We start from the raw sequence: 17,265 nt of genomic DNA, 5'->3' as shown, positions 1-17,265 counted from the left end.
AGCAGCAGTGACTTTGGGGACACTAAGCACTCCCTGCGTGCCTTGTGCACCCGGCTCCCTTTTGCAGAGAAAGATGCCACACGCTGGTTCCCAGGGGCCCGCTCCACTCCTGGGTGGTAGCACTGCCCTGTCCCCCACTCGGGGTTTGTGCCTATTTGTGCGAATTTCAGCCACAGTCGGCTTTTTGTCGCTGACCATATCCTGGGGAGAATGAAAGAGCGAACTTCTGTGAAGACGAATTTCACAGCATTTCAAAACTCTCCAAGCTGTGGCCGAAAACTCGGTGTGACGAAGCTCAGGACAGAGGAGCAGGAGGCTTCCCCGGTGGGGTAGGAACACGCTGTGCACCACGAGGCATCTCTGAAGGGCACCGTGCGGAGTCAGCCGGGGCCTGTGGGGAGCCTCTGCCCAAGCCGCGCGGACCCGGGCCGTGGCCCCAAGCTCTATTACACAGCACAGATCTCGATGCCATGGGTCGCTCATAGTGCGCAGGTTACTTATTTTCTCATGAACAGCCTATTTTCACAAGACAGCCCCTCTGTGAAGCTACTTGGTGAAGACGGACGAGGGAGAAGAATTGAGGCTTTGGCCATTTGAACGGTGCCTTGGTTATCGACTGCACTAAGCGGTGCCCTAGCAGACACACATCCCGCGTCAGCAGGACCGGCTCGCTAATTTGCAGGGCCCGGTGCAAAATGAGCATTCAGGGGCCTTTGTTCACAAATGCTTGCGAAGGTCAAGATGGTGACCGCAGGGCCTTCCACCAAGTGTCTGCACAAGTAGCAGCCCGGGAAGCTGGCCCCACACCTCCCCTCCCCCTCTCGGAAGCGCCCAGGGATGCTGATCTTTGAACAGCGCCGGCCCCGTTGAAATGGTGTACGATGGGTTACGTTTAAAAATGTACTCGGTTGCCTAGCAACTGGCTAAGGACCGGAAGGGGCTGACTTGCAGGTTTCGATTCCCCATCTTGAACATCTACAATCATGGAAGCCTTCTAGCGGACCAATCATTTTCAAGGAACAGTAATGTAGCAGGGGACGGTCCCGGGGAGGGCAGGAAGAAAGCTCTTTGTCGGCTCTCATGGTCTCCTGGCTGGCTGGCTTGTGCTTGTCCTGCTGCAGCCTTCTAAGAGGAAAGCGCGAATGGAAAGGAAATTCAAGTGTCCTCAGAAATAAAAAAAAATGTTTCCCTTTGGGGGGAATAAAAGGAAAACACGAATAAAACGAATGAAAATGCTAATGAATTAATTGCACACGCCCACGGGGTAGTTCAAACGCGCAGGCCAGCAGATGCACCGTCCGCGCCCGGTTCACAGTAAGCACCACCCAGAGGTCCCCAAGAGTCCATCTTCGTTCTCTGACCTAAGGGACTGAAATCAACCATACCTATGGAATGACGGAGCACCGGCATGATGTTTTCCCTGTAAAAGAAGAGAGTCTTGAACCTCCTCTCTCTTCCTTTGGCACTTCCCAGGGTCCCTGTGCTGTAGAATCGGAACCAGCTCTTTTGGCGGGAAGTAAGCAGTTTGGGCTTTCAAAAAACAGTCATGTGGCGATTGCATTTGATGACACCAAGGTGAAGAATCGGTATGTATTATTCTGAGCTGTTAGGAAAAAAGCTGGTAACTGGGAGTACTGAGTGTTTGCGTTTAATCAAGCTTAATCAACGACATGTATTAATTAATGCGGGGTATGGCTGTGTGTGTGTGTGTGTGTGTGTGTGTGTGTGTGTGTGTTGTAATTCATCAAGTATCGTGGAGACTAAAATTCTATGTTTCTGAACCTGAGGAGCTCAGATTAGGCAATTAGCAGTCCTGGAGCGTCTTTGTCCCGAGGAAGTGGGCTGCACTTCTCTGGAGATGCCTCTGGGATCTGCCCCCCGCCCCCTCTCGCAGAAGAGCACTTTTGTTTTATTTTTCGTGTGTTTCTTTCACAGCCTCACAATTGAGTTTGAAGTGCGCACCGAAGCTGCGGCAGGATTGCTTTTTTACATGGCACGGATCAATCATGCTGATTTTGCCACCGTCCAACTGAGAGATGGATTGCCCTACTTCAGTTACGACTTGGGAAGTGGCGACACCAAAACCATGATCCCCACCCGAATCAACGACGGCCAGTGGCACAAGGTATTAATGGCCCAGGACATGGGCAGTACCCTCAGGGGTAGGGAATGCCTGCGCCTTCCCCTGATGCCAGTACTGCTGGGCCAGGGCAGACCCTGCCACTGGGGCTATGGGGAAGCACAGACTGACAGGTTTCTCTGGGACGCCCTCCACTCCCTCTCGTGGCACTTCCACCCTACTGCACAACTGAGCTTGTCAAGCATCGGGCCCCCAGTCCAGGTGGCCATTTGCTCTGCGTATGTGACATAGGCAACAAGGCAGATGCTCATTGGGAAGCTCTTAGTTGCCCCATGTAAAGGAAGAATGTATTCTGACATCGTATTGTTCTATAATGGCCTTTCTTTTATGAGATCGTGTGTGAGAAAATTAAAGGTTGCCAAGCCAGAATGGGTCCTAAGAATTGCCCCCCAAGACTCAATCCCTACTGGCCTGTGAGGGGCAGGAGCCTGGAGTCTCTGCTACACTGTGTTTCAAGGGCTCCTGGGCACCATTGTCCCCTCCGTTCATTTGGAACAACTGTAAAAATGCTGGCCTTACAGCCAGAAGCTGGTATGATTATGGCCACCGAAGGCTCATTTGTCAGCTTATTGTCCTCTTTGGCATGATTGCAAATAGATAATATACTGGCTGATTAAAATAAAATCTCTGAATCTGTCTCTGCACCTGTGGTAGACTATTAAGTAAAGCTTCCCAAAGCAGACCAATAACATGTTTTAATTTTCTGACTAGGAAATCATGAAATGTTGGATCTGATGTATTAGCATACGTCGACTTTTCATTATCAGAGAGAAAGCCAGAGAACCTCAAAATAAATAAAATAAAAATGCAAAGTCAACCGGTTTGTTATCACTGGAAATGAGAAATGAAAGAATCTCATTTGCTTGGGACCTTATCATTAGGAAACATCAGTCCTTATGAAGGAGCGCTTACAGTGTGTTTAATCTAATCTCCAGCTAGTAGGATAATGGAACACTTGAGGAAAAGCCATCCTGAGGCTGGCATTCAACAAGGAAACAAAAGTGACAAAAAGGTTATTATGGGCCCTCGAGTCAGTTCCAAGTGTTAGCGACCCCGAGGACAACAGCAGGAAGCACTGCCAGGTCCTGTGCTGCCCTCACAATTGTCAGGCCACCGTGACACTCCATCCGAGAGGGTTCTGCCGCCAGTGCAGAGGGCTCTGTACTCCGACAGCGTTCCTCTGATATCTCTACCGTTCTCAGGGGCTAGTGCGTCAGAAGGGCACTGTCTGTTCCTTCTCGGAGTCTGGTCTGAGTCTAGAAGCTCTGCTGTAACCTGTTCGCCGTGAGTGGCCCTGCAGGTATTTGAGACGCCAGGGACACAGCGCCCCGCATCACAGCCACACACGAGCCCCCGCAGCATGAGAGACCGAGAGACGGGTGGTAGAAAAGGCCACCGTTAACCACATTTTCAAAGGATTTTATTTTTGAAGATGTTTACACGTTACTTCCCGAGCAGATAGCTGGAATGACTAGTTAAAGTAAGCCCTGCTTTGACGCTGTGATCTAGGGCCATGGGTAAGTGATCCGCGGACGCTAGCCCTTCACGGGCTTCCCCATTGCCACTCCTCGTTTGGAGTCCTGGCTGTAAACTCCAGGCAGCCTCCCCTCCAGTGGAAGAACACTCATGCAAGGGACATCCTTCCAGCGTCCGTCTGCTTCCCCTCCTCCCCGACAAGGTGCGGCCTGTGGGCACTGCTCTTCCTTTCCTTCTGTAGCGAGGGGCGTCGTGGGCAGAGTCCTGTGGACTGGCTCACACGGGGTTGGCCCAGGCTTTGCTCAATCAAACAAATGCACTTTAAAAACTAGACAGTTCTTTTGCAGCCCGGTGACTGGGCCAGTCTGCAGGGTTCTTTCCAACATGCCTGCTTCTTGAAACAGACGCACACTTGACCATCATCCCGTCTCAAATATACCCAGGAAATGGTGATGCTCTTTTAGAGGGTGATCATAAGGCGAGGAGGGCAGGGTTTGAGAGAGGCTGTGACAGAGCCCTAATTCCACTTACAGATGGGCTGGCACGCATTCTCACTGTCACCCCCTCGCGTTCTACTCTTGGCAACCCTGTAGCGCACAGTGGAACTGCCCCTCAGGTTTCTGAGGCTGTCGGTGAGAAAGCCTCGTCTTTCTCCCTGGGAGCAACGGGTGGTTTCCAACCGCTGCCCTTGCCCATTTGTAAGCCTCTAAGCTCCTTTACACACACGGAACACAGGGTCAAAGTTATTTCTCTTGGGGATACGATGGAAGTTCTTGTTTTACATTCTGTGTTTGAGATGTGTTCAGAATTGTCACGGGTGGCTTGTCTTGTTGTTGTTTTCGTTGCAGATTAAGATTGCGCGAGTTAAACAAGAAGGAATCCTTTATGTAGACGATGCCTCTAACAGAACCACCAGTCCCAAGAAAGCTGATATCCTGGATGTTGTGGGAATGCTGTATGTGGGGGGGCTACCCATCAACTACACTACCCGGAGAATCGGTCCAGTAAGTGGCTAACTGGTTTCCCTGTTACTTAAATAACTGGCAGCATCATTGATGTACGAAAGATGTTTTGAATTGTCAGGTCACATTTGCCCACAATAGTTGAACAAGACAAGGATTTCACAGACAGACTTGACCATGAAAGGCATCGCCCACACTCCCTCCATCTTAACATCGGCTTCGCTCTTGACTAGCTGTGGGAATTTTAGCAAATGCCTTACCGGTACTTTTCTTTCAAAACTCCCCTTGTTCATAAAACTGGGCACTAAGGTTGTGCAGTGAGCTGCCACCCAGTTATCCCTCAACCCAGGATGGTCCCCTGCACAACAGGACCCCCTGCTGATGACCAAAAACACTTCTCCCTGGCTAGTTTTTCCCCAAGCCTGTCACCAGATATCTCTCCCTGGTCCACCATGGTCAGGAAACTACCTAAGACATAAGCCCCCACTGACCAAGACATGGTAGCTGCACGTCGGGTGCATCGACCAGGAATCAAACCACAGTCTCCCACGGTGGGGGGGGGGGATTCTAAAGGAACCTGGGGTGATGGCCTTGAGGCTCACGTGTCGGGACCAGAAACCTGGCACGTCTCGGGCAATGCAGTCTTTCGAGCCCAGTTATTCATTAATGGATTCAGAGCGTAACAGCCCCTCACGATTTTGTAAATCAAATATGTGCAAAATAATCTTTTTCAAAACCTGGTGTCTTGGTTTGTTTTTGATATCATTGTTATCAAATGCGATCCTCTATTTGAAAAGCACCAATCTGTGTTTTCAGAGAACACCGACCCCCTATAAATGTGATGCATGTTTATACTGAAATTAAAACACATGATAATCTATGTAGATTTGTTCATCCAGAGAAGACAATGGCCCATTAGTGTGGCTCTCATCATTCCTCTTCTCGGTGATAATCAGCGCACTTCCCTTTCAAGGCAATTAGATGCTATCAGGGCCTGGCAAGGCTACGCACCTTCAAGTGGGAGTAGCCAAAGGGACGGGCAGGAGTCCCCAAAGCCCGGTGAAGTATAGTGGAGCGGAATGTGGCTGACTGATGTGGAGAGCTACGGACCTCAGCTGCTCCATGCCAACCGTGAAGTTTTACGTGCATGTGCATTTTCTTAGGGGAGGCTCCCCTGCTTTTATTAGATTTCCAAGATGAAGAGAAGCCCTGACCCAAACCTAATTAGTTTTTTTCATATAGAACAGAACATAGATTTTTTTAAATTGTATATAGTTAGGTTAATAAGCTCTTAATAGAGACATGAACTCAGAAACCTAGAGACTAATGAAGAGTTACGACAAGCCAGTAGGACCCTGCAGGAATGGCGTGGGAGACAATGCGCCAGCAACCCCTCTGCCCAGGGATGATTCCTACGAGGCACCCTCTAAGCCTTTACTCTGTTCTGAAGCCAGCCTTCCTTCCCACGACAGCCTGCCTCTCCACTGGGTCCAATAACCTGCTGTGAGAGCCACATAGAATGCACAGACAAGGCTCACAATCGGGGCTTCTTAGAGAAGTTTGCAGCTTACATCAAGTCTAGATCAGGAAGTATTGTCAATGCAGTCTGTCCTTTTGTCTGCACCAGTGCTTCTTGTCAACCTTGCCAGCAGGCATGTCTCCCTCTCCACTCCTTAACCTCACAGCCACGCAGCCTCGTTGCCTTTGCCCAACTTAGACAAGGGTTTAAAACAAAACACCAAACCCGACCCGGTCCTACACCTTCCTCCCAAATCACAGACAGCACTATACTTCCAGATAGGTCGTGAAATGTCCTTTATTATGATTATTATGTATTTATTTAAAGTAAAGGTTTCTTATTATCTTGTAGCAATACTTTGTTTTTCCAAACCATTTTATTGGGAGTTAATGCAAACGTCATGTCATTCCATAGTTCAGTCACGTCGAGCAGTATTGCACAATCGCTACCACATTAATTTCAAAACATTCTTTTCCTTCTTGAACTCCTTGACATCAGTTCCCTGTGCCCCCACGCTGCCCCTTTTGGACGACGAATGCAACGCCATCCCTCTGGCATCTCGGTGCCTGGCCTGGGAAACCATGTCACTTTCTGATTCCAAACGGCCATCCCTGCCCAACACCTAGGATGTTGCTCACGATGCATTCCATTTTATTTTTAGCAACTTCCAATTTTCCCAGATTCATGCTTCGTGTACTGAAAAATCTCCTTTAGTGAGAATACATCCCCAGGAGATACCCAGCCAAGCCAGCCTCCTGGTGGAAGGCACTCAGCTTCACTGTTTCTATGGCTAAGGAACCCGGAACACTGTCACCTTAGCTCCTTCCTGGTCATCTCACCTGTAGCCACTTGTCACCCAGGATGCTACACAACCATGGCTCCCCTGCCTGCGGGCCATGGCTCTTTGGCCCTGCTTCTCAACAGCTCTTTGGATATCCAGTAGACTGACAGAACTGACCAATCCCTGAGTGAGAGTCCTCCACACTTCATTTACATCTGCTCCCCCCCCTGTCTGGTGGGAGTTCTGAAGAGTATGAGTAGGAGAGCCATCCCGTCATTTCACTCCAGAGCAGGCCAGTGATCGGTTAAGCCAGGAGCCCAATAGAGGACCGCCTAAAATCAAAATGATCGTCTACATGATAATTGAGAGGTACAACTTAGGCATCTATCCACACCATGCTCTGAATCCTGAGGTGATAGCGCTGCTGCTGGCAACTTTTGAGGCTGCCCTAGACAACTGGCTAAGCAGCACCTGCATAGAGCTCCTTCTATATGCCACATAAAGGCAAAGGCATGCTCAGCCTAATCCGTGTGTCTTCTACCTCGAACATTTAGGTGACCTACAGTATTGATGGCTGCATCAGGAATCTTCAGATGTCAGAGGCCCCCGTTGACCTTGAAAAGCCAACTTCCACCTTCAATGTTGGGACATGTTTTGCAAGTGCTCAGAAGGGAACATATTTTGATGGAACTGGTTTTGCCACAGCAGGTGAAGTTCTTCCATTTCTTTCTCTTGAGTATTAACCAGTTACAGAGATAAAACTTGCTGCTTTTAGCTCAAAGTTAGTCCTAAATGGATCTCTTTTGTTTAAACCAAATATGAAGCCCAAGAGGAAACATAGAGAGATAATAAGGCATCTCTCTTAAAAATTAACTCATCTAATTCTGATAACTAATACAAACAATAAAGTCAAATGCTACTTGGAGAGTTTATTCACTCCATTTGCTTCCTTGGAAATCAACCATAAAGCCTGGGTAGCTCTGACAAATGGCTCTTCTGTTTATACGATGCAATTTTTATCTACTTTCCCATTTTCTCCTTCTACGTATCTGTCAATGAAATGCCATTTTTCTGTCTTCCACTCCATTGTTGTGCTAGACTCCATTTCTCCCCCTCCCCAACAATGCACACCTTCTCTTGTAGATGGGTGTGCTAGTCTGGTTAGACTAGAGAAACAAATCCGTGAACACACATATGTATATAAGGGAGAGGTTTGTTTACAAGAGGAATTGAGCATTGGGAAAACATCCCAGTCCAGTCCAAGGCCATAAATCTGATATTAGCTCATATGTCTGATACCAATCTATAAATTCCTCCTCAGACTCACGAAACACATGCAATGAAGCCAAATGCAGGACAATCAGAAGCCAGTGGGTAGAAAATCTTTGGGCCCAGTGGTGGTGTAAGCATCTCAGTGCTGGCAGGGGTCTCTCTGTGGTTTCTCCGACTTCTGAGGTCTGGTTGGGCCCATGTGGCTTGTCTTCTGCAATGTCTCCCAGGGAGCAGCAGAGAGAGAGATGTCTTCCACCTCCAAGGAAGAAGTACCGGATTTCCAAGAATTCTCAGGAGAAGGCCATGCCCACAGAAGGCTCACTGGCTATCTCCAGATTGACAGCCTGACTCCACCCCTACACTCTTAATCCTTAAATTGACACCAGATTAGGCAACTACAACAATGGGGCTGAATCTATCTTTCCCAGGCTTTCTTTACATATTCCCTCCTTGCCTTGCCATTGACTGCTCCTAGCACAAATCTAGATCACTGATAGTGAATGTACAATGTGGACAAAAATATGAATCAACTTTCATATACTATTAAAATACACCAAACATTACCCTACTTTCTGATAGAACATTCACTCCTATAATTAGATGCATGCAATTATTGTTCATCAAAAAAAATGAACTTTTAATATGTACAAGTTATTATGGGAAAGATAAATCAGACATATTTTGCTCCTTCAAGAATATATTATCAAGAAGATATAGTCTATATACTGAGAAATCACAGGAAAAATATAAGAATGGCCATTAACTATAAAAGACATTTGTCAAAATTTTGTGAATATTTTGAAGAAAGGTTAAATTCATTTGAGAAAAATCAAAGAAATTTTTATGAAGGAAATAGTTTTCAAGGTAGGATGGAGAGCTAAGTGTACGCTCACATACAAAAGATATGGGGCGCGGCAAGGCAGGGTGCTTCAACACAGAAGAGGGATGGAAAACCTCACCTACATTGAAACAGAAAACCACAGGCTGGTTGTTTAAGTCCCCAATTCTATGTGCAGTGGAAGCCAAGCACTTCAAGATTTCTGCTGCATTCACTGGGTTCATTTGATGGCAGGCTTCAGCACTGCAGTCAGTGGGTTGATTTGCCCTACTGCCTGGATGCGTTCAGTTCTATTTATCTCACTGCAGACCAAGAATTAATCACTTTTCCGATGGACAATTTTACAAAGAGTGTCAGATAGTCATCATAAGTTGTTTGGTAAATAACTACCTACATAAATCTTTGTGGTTTGTCAGAGAAAATACATCACTGAAAAACGAACAGCGTCAAATTAAACCTTAGATATTTTTAATTCATAAAAGAGAGAGAGACATGTACATATGTTTTTAACTGACCACGGCGCACCACCATCTCTCCTCCGCAAACATATCCTCCTGCACACACCCACACGCCCTCAGCGGCACGGTGTCATGTTCATCCTCTGTCCCTTTTCCTGCTTCCCCTCTCAGTGAGAGAAAGCCAGGCTTTCTGCTTTATTTTTCACAGATACTAAGTTTCTTCTACTCTTTACTTTTGAAAAGATTTAGGCTCTTCTTTACCAAACAAACAAACCAACAAAAATCACCACACCCTTAGAATTCTCATCTGTGCTTTAGATTGACTATTGTTAATTTACACTCATAGAAACTCGCTGCCATTGAGTCCATTCCAACTCTACGTGGCCCTAAGAGACAAGCGTTCATGATATAGTTCCAGTATCACCTTTCCCTAAGAGGCATATCTTAAATATTTGTAAAAACATAAATAAATGAACCCATCAAATATGAAAGACTAGAGAGAAAAATCAAGAGAAAGGTGGGGCTTTCTCTCCTGAAAAGAATTATAGTCTCAGAAGCCCACCAAAGACAGATCCACCCTGCCTAGAGGGTCATTGTGAGTCAGCATCGACTCAATGGCAGTGATCATGGAGAAAAAAACAAATGAACTAGAGAAATCTTTTAAAGCCCCAAATCTTCCTGTCCAAATAGTACTTTCACCCCTCTGTTTATAACTACACCTACTCCTCATTTACAGACTGTCTCCTCTAGTCCTGCACAGTCATGATAATATTAAAACCCTACTCTCTGATTCCTGTGGGCATTCGCAACATGCGTCTGACAGTAACGAGGTGCTAGGCGAGAGCAACGCTGCCTGTGATGTTGATGGCTCTGTGTCAGCGTGGCTGTGCCGTGATTCCCCGTGGCTTGGCAGTTGAGGAAAGCCGAGCAGTGCGTCAGTTGTGGAATGTGCGGTCTTCGTTTTTTGATATGATCCGGTGTAGTCATCCTCATTTTTACATAATGCCTATTTTCACATACTGACCTGGTCTTGGGAACCTAACCATGTTGATAGAAGGAAAATGGGTATAAGATGTTAGCGACCTTTTAAACACTTTCCAAATCATTGGGTGCCTTTTAGAATGTTTCTAGTAAGAAGTTTCTAGAGAATCGCGGAAAAGCTTTACTTAATCCAGCAGGGTGTCTTGTCCCATAATCATACCCGGCTGTAATATACTTTGGGCCAATCTTGGTATGTGTTCACTCATTGATGTATTCAACAATATATTAAACCTCTACTCTGTACAAGGCAATGCTTATTTTTAAGCACCCAGAAAGCTCTGTGGATCTAACTCACCAGCTGCTCCATGGGAACTCTATGGGGCCGTTCTACTCTGTCCGGTAGGGTAGCATCACTGTGAGTCGAAACCAACTCAGCAGCAATGGTTTCTGTTTTTTGAGGCGGGTGTTGCTTTTATTTGTATCAGATAGAAAATGTCTGGGTTGTTGGAAAAGACGTTCCCTCCACTACTAACCAATCGGCAAGCAGTCTGAACTTACCCGGAAGTGCCATGGAGAGACTGGGAATTCTATTTTACAATCTGAGCAGCCAAGGGCATCTTCTGGACTAGCTCCACACTGTACAACATGGAATCACCATGAGTCAGAATCAGCTTGATGGCAACAGGCCTTTTTGTTGTTGTTATTGTTGCTCTTATTTGGTTGATTGTTTTCATATGGCCCACTCTTTACTAGACACTAGGCATATATTGGTGGGTAATAAAGACAGAGTCCCTACCCTCACAGAATCTACATGCTAAAGTGAAATTAGTTGAGAAAATAAGCAATAACCAATAAAGTTTGTTAAGTGATGTACTGTAAAAATCATATGGAAATTCTGCTTAATTCTTTAGCACAGTGATTCTCAATCGGTGGGTCGCAACCTCTTTGGGAGTCAAATGACCCTTTCACAGGGGTCGCTTGATTCATAACAGTAGCAAAATTACATTTAGAAAGAAGCAACGAAAATAATTTTATGGTTGGGGTCATCACAACATGAGGAACGATATTAAGGGGTCGCAGTATTAGGAGGGTTGAGAACCATGCTTTAGCATATGAATTTACAATTGGATAACATAGAACTTAAAAGCTAATAAAACCTTTACATTGTACAAATTAAAGTAATATTATTTAAACTCTAAGCTGTATTAAATAAGACAATCTTCATTTTGCAGTTGACAGATTCAAGGTGGGATTGGACCTTCTTGTAGAATTTGAATTCCGTACAACTAGGACCACTGGCGTTCTGCTGGGAATTAGCAGCCAAAAAATGGATGGAATGGGCATCGAAATGATTGATGAAAAGGTGAATGTCAGCAGTTCAAATATTTCTGTTTCTCCTCATCACACCACCAGTCCCATGTCGAGAACCCTTTTCTTTTTAAATCATTTTATTGGGGGCTCTTACAACTCTTATAACATGAGCACTCCTATTTTGAACTATTCCGATTGAAGTTCCGCTATAGTCTTAGTTTCCAGAATCCTGCGCTGTATCTTTTTCATCCTTGTAGGTTCTCTCAGTCTGCACGTGGTTATAACACAGTTATTCTGTGGAGCGGTGTAAACGTGAAACATGTTCATTCCAAACAAGCTGGCTGTGGTGGCTAAGGCAAGAACAGATGGCTTAGATCTCAGCTCCTATAACTGGGCTGTTATAAGAACACTGCTATTCTCCTCTTGGTGCAAACACAGTTTATAAAACTGTTGATTCCAGTGAAGGAGAAGCTTTGTATTATCCAAAATCAGTCTTTGCTTCGGATACTAGTGTAGACCCCTCTCAGAAGCCACAGTCTCTAACAGACATGATATCATTTTCCCAATTTTTATTTAAAAAGCACCATTAAACATTTTTGGGAAAAAAACATCGTTACAAATCATAAAAGTTATAATATTTTGTCTATGCTTCTCAAAAGAAATGCATAATCTAATTCAAAGCATCTCTGTAATCTCTGCTTACCCAACACCAGCAACCTACAGTGAGAGATGTTAAGTCTTCATTGTGTACTGTGGGGAGCAGTTATGAAATGTGGGAAAAGCAAGAAATGCCACATTTCCCATTGGGATATTAAATGGGAATCATACTTCAGCTGTATTCATACTTTATTATGACAGGGGTTGTTGCCTCCTTCTCAAGGGGAAAGAAACACAATGACTAAGCTATCCTCTGTCTTGCCTTCATATCAACCCCAGAGTCAAAGTCATCCTCAGAGACAGTATAGGAATAGAGACCCAGGTGCTCACAGGCAAACCGGGAAACAAATAAAAGCTCTCTTTTGCTTTTTTTGGACTGAGCTTTATTTCATTACCTGCTTGTAACGGCAGCTACTATCAATACACCGGGGCTCATGCTCCCCTCCAGGGCACCGGGCCTCCTCACCAAGGTTCTGAAAAGCCCTGCTTGCAGAACCCACAGCAAGCATAGCCAAATTGTTTGTTCGTATGTACAACACCCTCTAGTTTGCATTCACCGATTTGCTCGCTCTTTACATCTGAAAAAAAAAAGCCTTCTTCTCTTTTACTTTGTTAAATGCACTCCCTAATTGTAATGGGGATATATGTTCTTATTATTTCAGTATGTTTCTGGTCTGTATCAGCTTCAAAAGAATCTGTCATCTCGAATTTCAAGGACTTTCCCATGTTATACTGAAGGCAGGTTTTTTGTTGTTGTTGGTTTTAAGTTTGAACAAGAATTTCCCATCTAAGTTGGTCATTGTTAGGGAATTCATGTGCCTCCTGGCTCACAGTCTTTCGCACCTATGACGTGAAGTAATTTCTGTAGTAACTTTCTATCCTCCATGCAAAGGAGTTCATATAATTTCATATAGAATTGAAATTATAGTATCAAATGTTGAAATTTTCAAAAAGACAACAATCCTTTCAAATGTATTTGTAAATCAAATTGGTGAATCAATTTTAACAGCATAAGAAAAATACATACGGAACACTGAGACGCTAAAAAGAAAAGTGGTGGGATTGTTCTCCATGTGCACCATGTCCTTCACTTTTGTTATCTGACTTCAAATTGTATCTCACATTTTCTGAAGCAGAATTATTGCCTACATCATACATCGTGCCTATTTCCCCCAGTAATGCCCAAATACAAAATTGGCACTGTATCACTATTGGTGAGCACATCTATATATTTTAATTACTGTCACTTTTCCTTTGAAGTGACCCAGTTAGATCCACATCACACTCTTCCAGCCCATAGCTCTCATAGTGACCTGATCATGGTGCTTGGGGAGCATCATGATCTCCCCCGAATGCAACCTTCTGTGACTTTTCAATCCCCTACTTTCTAGCTCATGTTTCATGTGGACAATGGAGCTGGCCGATTCACAGCAGTCTATGATGCTGGGGTCCCAGGACATTTGTGTGATGGACAATGGCACAAGGTCATGGCTAACAAGCTCAGACACCGCATTGTACTGATAGTGGATGGGAACCAGGTGGAAGCCCAAAGCCCAAACAGAGCTTCAACATCGGCTGACACAAATGACCCTGTGTTTGTGGGAGGTTTCCCAGGTGAGTGTGGACTACCCCCGCAAGAATGCCTTTGCTCTCTTATGAGTGTGGTTTTGAAAATATTTATATTCATATAAACATGACCAAGAATGTGATTTTCCGTGTACTTGGGCCCAACCTTTAGAACTGACTTGCACAAATAACACCTCACCAAAAATTTCCAGTGTGTAAAATGAGCATGTTGCTTATAAAAACCACATGGGAATGGACATGGGGATAGCCTCCAAATTTTCATTTGGAAGGAGACTGAGGCGAGAGGAAATGAATTTTGACTTATAAAAGATATGAGACATTTAAAACAGAAATCAATGCCAGAGACGGTGTGCTTTCTGAAATGAATATATCAAAGGAATCATAAAATGTTGGGGAATTTATTTCCTGGAATTCTGGAAAGCATTGGGTTAAATTTCTCCCTTAGGTTATTATAGAGTTTATATTTATAGTACATAGAAAACCAAGCAATAAATCTGCATTCAAATACCCCTGTCCAGCACATTAAGTATGGCATGCGGACCACAGAGGGTTACCTAAAGTGCCTATAAATAAGCGACCAAGTGGATGAGAAATAAGCCAAGTGCCACTTCATAAATACTCTAAGAATACAGGCTCTTGATTGAATGCCCTTTCATCCGTTGGGCAAGAGAAACGGTCCTCCACCAGGCTCCTTTGCTTGAAGAAAATGTATGCAGCTGTAGTTGACAGAGGTAAAGATATAGGAGAAATGGTGAGTGATTGAGAGCTCCCTTTTCCAAAGTTGCTTCTGAGTTTTATAAAGACATACTTCTGCTTCAATCAGGAATAACCTCAAGATATTATTAAGGAAATGCTAGTTTCTTCTCCAGGCACACTCTGCCTCCTCTAGGAAACACCATCCTACTGAGCACACCGTAAGTCTGAAACGGAGCCGTTGAATGGCTTCCCACTCATTGCAACCCTCCATAGGGGTTAAAAGGCTGTAAATATTTACAGGAACATATAGCCTCAGCTTTCTCTCACAGAGAAGCAAGTGGCTTTGAACCACTGACCTTGCACTTAGCATTCAGTCACCTTTAAAACCCCAAGTCTGAATTCTCTTTCAGGTCTTTGATCAATTGCTTCGTTTCACTAAACAAAAACTAAGCGTTTTAAATCCCGACTTTAAATTAGTTCATGCCAAAACAAATCTTGGATGTCTGAAAATCTATATAGTTTTAAATGTTTTCATATTTCACAGGCCAGAACTCAAAACGTTGAATAGCATAATATCAAAATGTTGATAGTCCTCTGAAGGCACAACGGTTGGTAGAGCTAAAACAGAATCGCAAACTTGACGGAAGGCAGCCTTTCCATGTCTCCCAAACAAACAGCCCATGCTGAGATCTGCTCTTAACTTGGTGACTCTTGTCAGTGGCCATCGCGGCGGATTTGATCCGTGGAGGGGCCTACGCAACCAAAGAAACCGCTGCCCAGTCCTGCACCATGCTCCCGGTCCTGGAGAGCCAGCCAGGAGTCCATTGTGCCACTGTGATTGTGAGGGCCTTCCAACCCAGGGCGCACCTTTCCAAACCCTGCCAAGGGCCGTCCTCTGAGGGGAGCCAATTCTCACATAACCAGGAGCCCTGCGGGTGGAGTCGTGTTGGGCCCTGACCAGCAAGGTCGTCTTCAAAACGCCCAGCAGCTCCGAGGGACAGGGGCAGGGCTTTCTACTCCTGTAAAGTTACCGTCTCAGAACCCACAAGGGATCGCCATGAGTCTGCACTGGCTGGATGCCCTGAGTTTAGTGGGTCAGGCCTTTCTTGGGAGAACGACTGGGCTTTCTGTCCTTGTAAGGTATTACGGTCTCAAAAGCCCACGGGGGCAGCGTGGGTTCCGTCCCCGGGTGGATAGGAGTTGGCATCACCTCGATGGCAGTAAGTTTGGTTTAGAGTTTTGAAGTTCAGTCTGGCAGTTTCTCTGAAATGTACAGCCAGCATGGGTGACAGTTGCTATTTGAGATTCCGAAATACTGGCATCAGCGCTTGCAGCGCCATGTGGGGACGGAATGACAAAATGACATTTGGTCTAGAAGACAAACGTCCAGCTTACTCTTCAACTTTGAGACATGTGCTGATCATCGCGGCAACTTTTCTTAACGGCCCTCATGCTTGTTTGCTTTTGCAGATGGCCTCAATCAGTTTGGCCTGACGACCACCATTCGATTCCGAGGTTGCATCCGCTCCCTGCGGCTCACCAAGGGGACTGGCAAGCCCCTGGAGGTGAATTTTACCAAGGCTTTGGAGCTGAGGGGGGTGCAGCCTGTGGCGTGCCCAGCAAACTGACAAGAGCGAGGTCAGCCCCCGCAAACAAGTATACCCACTAAAAGTCTCTTTTGCCTGTGCATGTTAATAAAACTGAGCTGCTTCTGTGTGAAGTTCTTTCTGTATTCAGGTGGCGCTAATCCAGATCCTAGACTGAATTTAATTCCGCTTCTTTCTCAAGTGGTGAATAATAAACCAGTGATTTCCTTCTAACCCACAGCTTGTTTTGTTTGTGTCTAAGAACAAAAGGCAACTGACCTTACGTTTCTGATGTACAAGACGCCCTGCAGGCACTACAGGAGACCTCAGCTGTAATCTGTGAAGGCGCCCTTTCCCCTTGAACGTACTCCTCTTCCCTATGCCATGCACCGTGGCCACGGAAAACAGCAGTGGATAGGGCAGGTGCCGTTGGGAGAAAACCAGCTCCCAGACTCCCAGTGTTTGTGAAAGCATTACCAAGTCATTTCCCTGATCCAGGTTCATTATTAGAGAGTTTAACTAGCCACTTGAGTGAATACCGTTTTATGCCGAAGGTAGTTGCTATAGATCAGATTCAGGGCAGAGAGCTTAATTACTTGATTTTCTTGTTTGATAATGATTTATAGGCTTTGGGGACAGAGTAGAGCCAAGCTGAAGAATAACAATTAAACCTACATTTGATACTCCAGTACTGAGGCCTTGGGCTCTGGAAATTCACTGTGAGTCGCATGACAATCTATGCACAAGTGGAAAGGCATCGTGCTGAAATGCATTTTGACTTGGCAGGAAAAAGAAAAGCCAGAGATTTAAATATCATCTCACTGTGTGTGTTTGAATTCTAATTTGGCAAAACAAATTCATTTCCACCCCCCCAAAATTTTGTTTTGTGTTCTTCTTGCTTTTATTTCAATAATCTGCCAAAAGGGTCTGTGGGAAGAATAGCCAAGTTTAGTCATCAGTTTAAGGCAGAAAAGTTTCATTTGCTATTTTCAGTAGAAATC

At 45.2% G+C, this 17,265-nt stretch overlaps 1 protein-coding gene across 1 annotated transcript in view; it reads left to right on the top strand.

The window, feature by feature from the left end:
* Positions 1-16,502, top strand: part of LAMA2 (laminin subunit alpha 2) — a 636,281-nt gene extending 619,779 nt beyond the window's left edge. The window contains exons 57-63 of the mRNA XM_075554570.1: positions 1,474-1,586; positions 1,936-2,125; positions 4,465-4,620; positions 7,433-7,586; positions 11,660-11,790; positions 13,787-14,009; positions 16,149-16,502. Coding sequence (XP_075410685.1) covers positions 1,474-1,586; positions 1,936-2,125; positions 4,465-4,620; positions 7,433-7,586; positions 11,660-11,790; positions 13,787-14,009; positions 16,149-16,306 — 1,125 coding nt within the window. The 3' untranslated portion in view covers positions 16,307-16,502. The remainder of the gene's footprint in view (positions 1-1,473; positions 1,587-1,935; positions 2,126-4,464; positions 4,621-7,432; positions 7,587-11,659; positions 11,791-13,786; positions 14,010-16,148) is intronic.
* Positions 16,503-17,265: the final 763 nt, after the last annotated feature.

The sequence above is a fragment of the Tenrec ecaudatus genome, chromosome 7, assembly GCF_050624435.1.
Source record: "Tenrec ecaudatus isolate mTenEca1 chromosome 7, mTenEca1.hap1, whole genome shotgun sequence".
Lineage (NCBI taxonomy): Eukaryota > Metazoa > Chordata > Mammalia > Afrosoricida > Tenrecidae > Tenrec > Tenrec ecaudatus.
This window is presented reverse-complemented; position numbering and strand designations above follow the sequence as displayed.